Here is a 9,497-nt window from a genome sequence, read left to right as displayed (position 1 = left end):
GCGCTTGTCAGAGCTGCTGGGACCAGAAGGCTGCGCCCCGCGCCCGCCCCCGAGGTGCCCGCCGGGCTGGAGTGCGCAGCGTCGCTCCCCGCTTGCGCGGGGCCACTCCCGCCCGGGCTCGGCACGGTGGCCCCGGGCTGTGCCCGCCGCGGCAGCCGCCCGGCTCGGCGCCTCCTGCCGGCTGCCGCCCGCCTGTCCCGGAGCGCCCGCCCCGGCGGCCGGTCCCGCTGCAGCGGCGGTGACAGCCGCGAGTTAGGCGGCGCGCGCTGCTCTCATGGCCAAGCCGCCGCCGCCACCCGAGTGTCCCCGGAGCCGGCGCGGCGGCTCCCTCTCACTCCGGGGGAGGGGCGCGCAGCGGAGACGGCACGGGCCGGCCGGCCGCCGCGGGAGTTGTCAACTTGACCCAAGTTGCGAGAGGGTGGAAGAGTGGGGTGCGGGGCAGCGGGAACGCCAGGAAGGGGCGACTCGCTCGGTGCAGGAGAGCGCTCCCCAACGTCTTGCAGCTGCCTCCGCGGTATCGTGTCCCCCTGCCCTGCACTCCCCGCGGCTGTCACTCGGGCACCGGGCTCCGAAGCGCAGCGCCGCTTGCAAGTCGGAGCGCTCCCAGCCGCCTCTGAGAGGGCTCCACACTCCGCGCTATATAACCCGCGACCGGGAAGAGCCGGCGGCGGCATCGGCCCTCCCTCGGCTCGGCCCTCCCCGCCCCCGGGCGCACCCCGCCCCCGGCCCAGCCCCCGCCCGCTCGCCGTCCGCCGAACCGCGGCGGGGCAGCCCCTCTCACATGGCCGTGGCCGCAGCCTCCAGCCCTCCTCGCACCTCCCTTCGCGGTTCACGCCCCCTGCCGTGGGGTGTCCCGGCCTCCGCCTGCCAGACCGGACGGTCGGCAGTGCCCCGGCCATCTTCCTTTGGCCGTCCGCTCCTCGCTTGTCCCCGTCTCGTCACTTTCGTTAGCCAGGGGGCTCTGGGTGGCCCCGCCTGCGATCAGGCGCTGCGGAAGACAGCCCTGCAGGCTGGAGGAACGAAGAGAAGGACCTCGGCAGCGCGGCAACGGGCGTGCCGGTCGGCTACTGGGGTTGGCAAAGAGCCGAGAAGGCGGTCAAAAGCCGGCAGCAACTTCGAATCGTAGCTAGCCCTTTGGAACGTAGGCCCAAAGGCTCTCAATTTCCCCGGCTGGAATCACCACCGCCGTGGTTCCCTACCGACCCGGTCAAGCGGTGCCCTCCTGCCAGGCGGGCCGTGAAAGTGATGCATGCCGGGATTTGTAGTTCGCACCCCGGCCGCGCGTCATTTGCATATATTACTGGGTAGAATTCGAGCCATATCCTGTCAACGCAGCCCAGGGATTAGGACCCCGAGTAGTCAAGGTATCGGCACTCTTTGCTCTCATCATATTGATTAAAGAGTCTAACCAATGCATTAATTTTTCCCATACAGATTTTACTTGAAACTTGATCGTAAGAGGCCGAATCAGGCAGTTCTTAATTCTGCGTCTGCAATACGAGTTCTCAGTTCTGAGTTCTTTTCTGGCTTATCCTGGGACACCTATAAGTCGTGGGGCTTCACGCTCGCCGTCTTTAAGTGGACAGCGCGCATGCGCCAACTTCCTCTTTCCCGGCTGGAACCATGGAGGGCGCTGAGTAAGTTTCTCCTCGTCCTCTCGAGAATCCTTCTCCATCCCCGAAACCAGAGGCTTTTGTCTCACTCTCTCTCGTTCTGTCTGTAACCTGTCTCTTTGTCGACTTACCTGTGTGTTTGTGACGTTGTGTGACACTCCTGGTGGTCTTAGGCTAAAATGGGCTTCAGGAGGCCTTGGGGCGGAGGTTTTGGAGTTACCGGGAACGAGGTGTGAAAGCGGAATGTGTGCGGAACCGACAGGTTGTCCAGTCCCTCGTCTTTTGAAGGAGGCCCAGAATCTCTGAATGGGGTTCTTTTTCCTTAGCTGGCATTTGTCCGAAGCGTCCCTGCCGTCAGGTCTCTGCTTACAGCATATGAAGCTTGAGGCTTGAACCAGGGTTGTCTTTGGGGGTTTGTTTGGGACTTTTTTTTTTTTCTTCTCCTTGAGACTCTTAAGTCCTCTTAGACTCACACTTACTAATAGTCTAGGGATCAGTGTCTTGCGGCAGCCTTTTACTCTGCACGGTTTGCTCTCGGCATTTTTGTTGTCGTGGGACCCTGGGAGTGATCGTAGATTAAATGTGAATTTGTTAATTTTGTGACTCGTTTAAAGCAAGTGGTCCGTGTTAAAGGTAAAGATAACTGGCATAGGAATTTCCTAAAGTCTGCATCTTACACCGTAGCACGCTACAGTAGTTAAAGGTACGTTTGAAGTCAGTGGCGATAGTAGTGTTAAGAGAGAGCGCTCAGTACAGAATGGGAGTGCTGCAGTGCTGTGAGCTTTCTGAATTAACGCTCTGTCTGCTAATGTTAGAGAGAAGAAAAAGAAGGTTCCTGCTGTGCCAGAAACCCTTAAGAAAAAGCGAAAGAATTTCGCAGAGCTTAAGATCAAGCGCCTGAGAAAGAAATTTGCCCAGAAGATGGTAAGTAAACTTTTTTGAGGCACCCAGTTAAGAAAAGGCCCTATGATTGAAAATAAGGTGGATGTTTTTAACAAGGCTTGTTTACTTCAGCTGCTGTAGCAGTGAGCATGGTTAACTTAGAACCGCCTTTCCAAATGAAGTTAGTTATGTTTCTCTTGTAATGTTAACGCATATTGTGGTGAGAAAGCTTCAAGGGAAGGGTTTTCTTGGAAAGAACTGATAATTGCTAATTGTGTTTGGGAGCTAAAAAGCAGATGAATAACTGATGTTGGTTTTCAGCTTCGAAAGGCAAGGAGGAAGCTTATCTATGAAAAAGCCAAGCACTATCACAAGGAATACCGGCAGATGTACAGAAGTGAAATTCGCATGGCTAGGATGGCAAGAAAAGCTGGCAACTTCTACGTACCCGCGGAACCCAAATTGGCATTTGTCATCAGGATCAGAGGGTAAATTCAGTTTTTACTGCATTCTGGTTTTAAAGGGAAAGCTACACAATCCCAGCAAAATTTCACGGTACTTGTGGGGACCTTGGTTGTAAAACATTGGAATGAAAATATTTGGGTGGTGAGGAGAGTGTTTTAGTGATTGTTAAGCCCTGTGCCCAAAGCATCTATCCATTCTCGAATTGAGCACTTGAGTTCAGTGTCCTGGAGATTCACTTCAAAAGCAGTTAAATTGGAGCCTCATAAGTGCTCTGACAAAGATATATGCAAAACTAGAAGTAATAAGAGCGTTGGGGAAAGTTTTAAGTATGAAAGGTATGTGTCAAAAGACAGTTTACTTGCAGCAGAGGCAAATTGGCAGAGGTAATAGAATACAGCTAACTAAAGGGAAAAGTGGTGTTTGTAACATGAGAGGATTCTTATTTAGGTGTGACACGTGTTGCCCAAAATTGTAATAGTTAGTTTCTCGTCTTTTACTAGTAAAAATTCTGATAAAAGCTAAATGAATTTTTTGTATTTTTTTCATTGCAGCATCAATGGTGTGAGCCCAAAGGTTCGAAAGGTGTTGCAGCTTCTTCGCCTCCGTCAGATTTTCAATGGCACCTTTGTGAAGCTCAACAAGGCTTCAATTAACATGCTGAGAATTGTGGAACCATACATTGCATGGGGGTAGGTGTCTTTGATTTCTGTTTGGTAAGCTGGCAGGTGTTTTGACAGTGATAGTCTTATTTGGTCATTTATATCTGTATTTTCATATTTAGGTACCCAAACCTGAAGTCAGTAAATGAATTGATCTACAAGCGTGGTTATGGCAAAATCAACAAGAAGCGAATTGCCCTGACGGATAACGTGTTGATTGCTCGATGTCTTGGTAGGTTTTGCCTATTTGGGGAATAGTTATTGTATTATTAATTATAAAAGTTATTGTATCAGACAAAATGATATTTTTTGGCATCTTGTTGCCTGATTTTTCTCACTATTATGAATCTTCCTTTATTCCCTACAACATTTATGAAAAATGGAAGGTATGATTTCGTTGGCTTGAGCTGTATCTTTGTAAATAAAGTCATGTATTTCCTTCTTTGTTACTTTACTCTTGATTTACTTCTAATTCTTTATGTCACAGCCTATCTTAATGCCTTAAAAATTTAATAGTCTCAAAATAAACAGTTTTAGTAACCTTAAATCATCTTGAACGTGTTCAGGCAAATACGGTATTATCTGCATGGAGGATCTGATTCATGAGATCTATACTGTTGGAAAACGTTTCAAAGAAGCAAACAACTTCCTGTGGCCCTTCAAATTGTCTTCTCCACGAGGTGGAATGAAGAAAAAGACTACCCATTTTGTAGAAGGTGGAGATGCTGGCAACAGGGAAGACCAGATCAACAGACTTATTAGAAGGATGAACTAAGGTGAGCAACTACATCCTGAAAGTTTACTTAATACTGGAGTAAAAACGACTTAAATGCTGATAAGGGTTTGGTTTGAGTTCTAAGCAGTATTTAGGGGGTGGGGGTGGGAAATCAACCATCATATATGATCGCAGTTGGTTTGGTTTCTCCTTTTGAGGACATTTATGGAGGGAAGAAAAAGCCTTTTTTTTTTCTTCCTACTTAATGGAAACTGAATTGGTATTTCTTACAACTTCCTGGTTTATGTTAATTCTTAGTTATTAAGGTGTTTAATGGGTTTTTTTCCCCTTCCTTTCAGGTATCTACCGTGATTATTTTTGTAATTTGGTCAGTTAATAAACAGTGACTGCTTTCAAATTGAAATGTATTGTTGTCTTGGTGACTTTTTGTTATCTTTCTTCTGCCGTCCCCTAACTATTGTGGCAAATCTTGGTGTGACACAGTTAAGTCAAATCAACAGCCTGTTGCGTGTAAAACTTAGGGTCCAGTTTGTATCTTGTGAAAAACATTCCTGGGGTTTATTGAAGATTTTCCTGTACGAAGTTCTTATTTTTCACTTTTGAGTTGGCCAAAATGGGTCTATTCTAAGAAAGCCCATTTCACAGGCCTTTGTGCACGAGTAAAGGTTCAGTTTACAAATAAAAATCCGTTGCTGAAATTCCATTTTCTCAGGCTTTGGCTTGCCTATAAAGTAGTGAGTAAATGTGTCATTTTTTTTTTGCATTTCACTTTTATGTTTTTGCTTTGCCTTTTCTACCCATACTTACGTGAGTTCCTAATAATTCCACTACGTATTGTGTATATCAAGAAGGAAGAAATGAAATGTGCCCATGGATGCAATTTATTTGGAGCACCTAAAGAACTCATGAGAATACTAGTGAGCAAAAGCTTGAATTTATAAATAACATTCCCTGTATATTTTTATGTATCATCTCACCTAGGCTAGCAAACCTGAAAGTTTTAAGTGTAGTGTAACGGGAAGTACGTATAATAAAAGTAAAAAGGTTTATGATTCTCACTGATTGTGCCAAGGGTATGATGCCATATGAAATAGATGCCCTATACTTTTGATTCTGTTGCACCAGAATCATCACTTTTTAGTATTTGAAAGTTGCTAGACATACATTTAAATTCTTGGGTGTTGGAAGTTATTTGGATTAGTGAGTTTAGGGTCAGTGAATCCTGGAGGGAAATCAAGGTTATTAGTTTATAAAACCAGTGTAACGTTACCTGTATACATGTGTATCTAGTGTTTCGCAAGAAATTTAATATCTTGGTAAACAGTTGGATCAATGTATAACAAAATCATACATTAATCTCTTGGTGGAGCCTAAAAGTCTTTAAGTTTTGAAATTACCTGTTTTGTTTTACTGCTTTAGTAGGTAACTACACAGTATAGTCCATGAGTCTTTGCACATCCAGTATTCTGAATGGTAGGAGTGGCTCAGAAGAAAACGTCTAATTACTGTAATAAAGTTGTTCAGGTGGCATATTGCTAAGTACCTAGGTGTGTAGGATTTGGAATAGTAATAGAAATGGCATTCTATATATGGGATGGTGGTATTTAATAATGCTTTTTTCAAAAAAATTAACTTTTTAAGAGCAGTTTTAGGTTCACAGCAAAGCGGAGTGGAAAGTACAGAGTTCCAGTATGCCCTCCTGCCCCTCCCTAAACAGCCAGCCTCCCCCACTCTCAACGTTGAGTGGCACATTTGTTGCAGTCCATGGATGTTGACACATCATTACCCAAAATAGCAAAGTTCTTGAAGCTGGTGAGGGGGATAGGAAGATCTGTAGGTATATGGAGGGGAAAGAAACAGTGTTGGGGCTGTACATGTCCTCTGCAGACACATTTGTTTGCAGTCCTGGAAATTCACTGTCCACATAGTTTCCGAATGCGGCTAGAGGACCAGAGGATAGGGAAATGTATGAGAGAGTTTGGAAGTGGGGAGGACATCTGGCAATATGGTAGAGAACTAAAGCAATGGGGATAAACATTAAAAAAACATGCTGTCAGGTGACAGTTAACAGCTGTCAGATTGCTAGGGAATGAATTGGGATAATCATTTGTCTTCACAGGATTGATTGTAAGGATTAAAACTGAGCATGAGAATATTTTGTGAGCTATTAGAATCTGTTGAAATGCACCTTAATATCTTATTTTACTTAAAAAACTCCCCTGAAAGTGGTGTCACTTTCTACAAGAGATCATCCACATCCACTAGAAGGCTAACCAACCTCTGATGAAAGTCTGGGCCCCCCAGGTTCTTCTTATACAAAGATTCACTTCACATAAGTACATTGCCTTTTTGTACCCTTCAGAGTTCCAGCTTTATTAGGTCTTCCCCTAGCTACCCTAGTTTAGTTGTCTGTTCCCGGTGTTTCCTGGTCTTGCTTATCTTTGAAGTTTCCTTTGTGGTAAACTGGATTAAGAATGCTGGCTCTGGAGCCAAACTGCATGAATTCATATCCAGCTTCCACTTAATAGTTTGAGCCATTAAATTACTTCATCTCTGGTTCCTTACCAGCAAAATGGGGGAAATAGTAGTACCTAATTTCATAGGATTTTAGTGAAGATTAAATATGTCAGGTCATGGAAAATGCTTAGGGCAGTGCCTGGCCCACGGTGCTAAGTAAATGCTGTCTGCTGTGTAACTTGAGCACTTAGCAGGGCTGTACAAAGGAAAATAGCCTCTGCTTTCATGTGTTAATGGGCAAGATAGACTTAACACAAATATCATAAGTGCTACACAAGGATGTCTAGGATGTGACAGATTCTTGAAGTGTCATTGGGGACCACCTGCAGGGGAAGATTGACAACTCTCTGTTCCCGCTGTTTTCCTTCACAGATTTGGTATCGAACTAGCCAAAACATACATGTGCCTCTCATTCAAGTGCTCCCTTCTCTTCAGCAGTTAACTTTTTAAGGTGGGCTTTTTTTATTCCTACCCAGTACCTGACATAACATATAGTAGGCACTGAGTATTTGTTTTCTATCACTGCTGTCACAAATTACCACAGACTTAAGTGACTTAAAACAAATTTATTGTCTTAACAGCTTTGAAGGTCAGAAGTTCAAAATCAGTTTCACTGCGCTAAACCAAGGTGTCAGCAGGCCTTCCTGCCTTCCGAAGCCTCTAGGGGAGAATCCGTTTCCTTGCCATTTCCAGTTTCTAGAAGCTGCTTACAGTTCTTGGCTTGTGGCCCCTTCTCCATCTTCAAAGTGTAATCTTGTTTCCATCCTTCCATCATCTCTGGCTCTGATCCTCCTGCCTCCCTCTTGTATGGACTTTTGTGATTATGTTGGGCCACCCAGATAATCCAGGATAATTCCCCATCTCAAATTCCTTAATACTGAATATAAGTACATCTGCAAAGTCTACATAAGGTAGCATATTCACAGGTTCTAGAAATTAGGGCAGGGAGATATTTGAGAGGGCCATCCTTTGATCTTTAATTTATGGCTCCCAGCTATATTTTTTCTTGTTCCTCAAAAATGACAAGCTTCTAATGTAGGGTCTTGGCACTTGAAATCTTTTGTCTGGAGCACTCAGCCCTGAGGAGGTCTGTGTACTTGGCTTTTTCATTCTGAAAAAAGATCTCTGACACCTCTTCATGTAACCTTGTTTTTTGTTTTGTTTTTATAGCATCTTTTACTATCAAATAATTTTTCCATTTACTTGTTATCTGTTACTTTTCCCAGCCACTCAAGATTTGAGTATGTATCAGGTTTGAGTCTTAGCCTTCTCTATTCCAGCAGTTAGAACAATGCCTGGTGCATTGCAGGTCCTTTGCTTTTTTGATTGAGTGAATCAAGCCTTTTATGGGCAATAGCCATTTAAAATTTTGCATCTCCAGTGTTAGCACATTTTAGTCCTTGGGTGTTTGGGTGGGGAATGGTGAGAGGAGGAGTGGAAGCTTATGGAGATTAGATAGATATTTTTTTACTCTGGAGGACTCGGGAAAATGAGTTTTATTGTGTAGGGGTAATAGTATGTGAAAATATGTTAGAGGAATATAGGAGATGGTTCCTGCCTGGAAGTTTCACAGAGGAGGTCGAATTTGGGCACCTGGTGGTAGAACAGCATGAGCCAAGGCAGAGAGTTGGGTAAGAGTGTCAGTGGGGGGTGTGATAGCCAAGAGGAGGGGATAGCAAACTCAAAACAGACCGATTTAATAATAAGCATTTGATCATGTATTGAGGGCTAGTGTACACTTACTCCACCTTATCCTGGGTGGGTGGTTCTCCACTGTGAGTGCAACTCCAGAACTGAATTCTTAATTGGTTTGGGGATGGGCCCAGGCTTTTTCCCTTTAAAGTCTCCATGTGATTTTTAATGTGCAGCCTATTCTATTAGGGAAGTATACCACTATCCCCATTTTTTAGACGAGGGGCTAACTTTCCCGACTTCCAGGATCACACAACTAAGTGGTTAGGTTCCAGGTCTAATTTGAGTTGGTTTTCTTAACCAGAGGAGCTAGGAAAGGTTAGTATCAAGCTTAATGAAAACAAAAGTGGTGTGCTGAGAGCAGTTTCAGGAGTTCTGTGGGATCCGAAACCATCTTACCAGGGCTAAGCTTGCAGCCCTAGTGGAGGGGTCAAGAAACGAAGACAGGGTTTGGAACAACTTGGCAGGAGTATACACAGGCTAAGCCACTACTGTCCGAGTCAGGCCGCTAGGCTTCCCAGCTAGGGAGGAGACGTGCGCCGAGCCTTTCACCAAAGAACCTCGACAGTGGAGGCGTAGAACGCGGAATCCGGGAGCGCACGATGAGGGAACTCGGGAAGGCTACGTCACTTGCCGAAGATTGCTCTAGTCAGGTACTGCTGGTCCACTCTCATCAGTACTCTGGAGAGCCTGGTTAGTTTGAATCTTAAAAATGCAACCCAGAGAACCGAACCTCACCAACCTTGTCCAACTGCCCACTACCCACCCTGTCTACAGTGGGTGGTGTCACGACTGAGGCTCGTTTCCGCAGCCTCCTGCCACCCCAGCCCCTGCAGCCGTGACTCCGACTGCGGCGGCCCCCTACAGTAGTTGTCCAGTGAGTCCTAGCGGTCTCCCCGCCGCCCTGGCACCATCCTGGCGCGGCAACCTGAC

At 45.8% G+C, this 9,497-nt stretch overlaps 1 protein-coding gene across 1 annotated transcript; it reads left to right on the top strand.

Annotated features, from left to right (window-relative positions):
- The first annotated feature begins 1,537 nt into the window (after window positions 1-1,537).
- Window positions 1,538-4,752, top strand: RPL7 (ribosomal protein L7). The gene is made up of 7 exons (XM_061171280.1): window positions 1,538-1,637; window positions 2,429-2,537; window positions 2,817-2,983; window positions 3,512-3,649; window positions 3,742-3,851; window positions 4,186-4,395; window positions 4,694-4,752. Exons 1-6 carry the CDS (start codon window positions 1,624-1,626, stop codon window positions 4,392-4,394), a joined length of 747 nt encoding a protein of 248 aa, XP_061027263.1. The 5' UTR covers window positions 1,538-1,623; the 3' UTR covers window position 4,395; window positions 4,694-4,752.
- Window positions 4,753-9,497: the final 4,745 nt, after the last annotated feature.

This window comes from Eubalaena glacialis, chromosome 17 (genome assembly GCF_028564815.1).
Source record: "Eubalaena glacialis isolate mEubGla1 chromosome 17, mEubGla1.1.hap2.+ XY, whole genome shotgun sequence".
Classification (NCBI taxonomy): domain Eukaryota; kingdom Metazoa; phylum Chordata; class Mammalia; order Artiodactyla; family Balaenidae; genus Eubalaena; species Eubalaena glacialis.
Note: the sequence above shows the minus strand (reverse complement) of the source record. Positions and strands in the feature narration are given on the sequence as shown.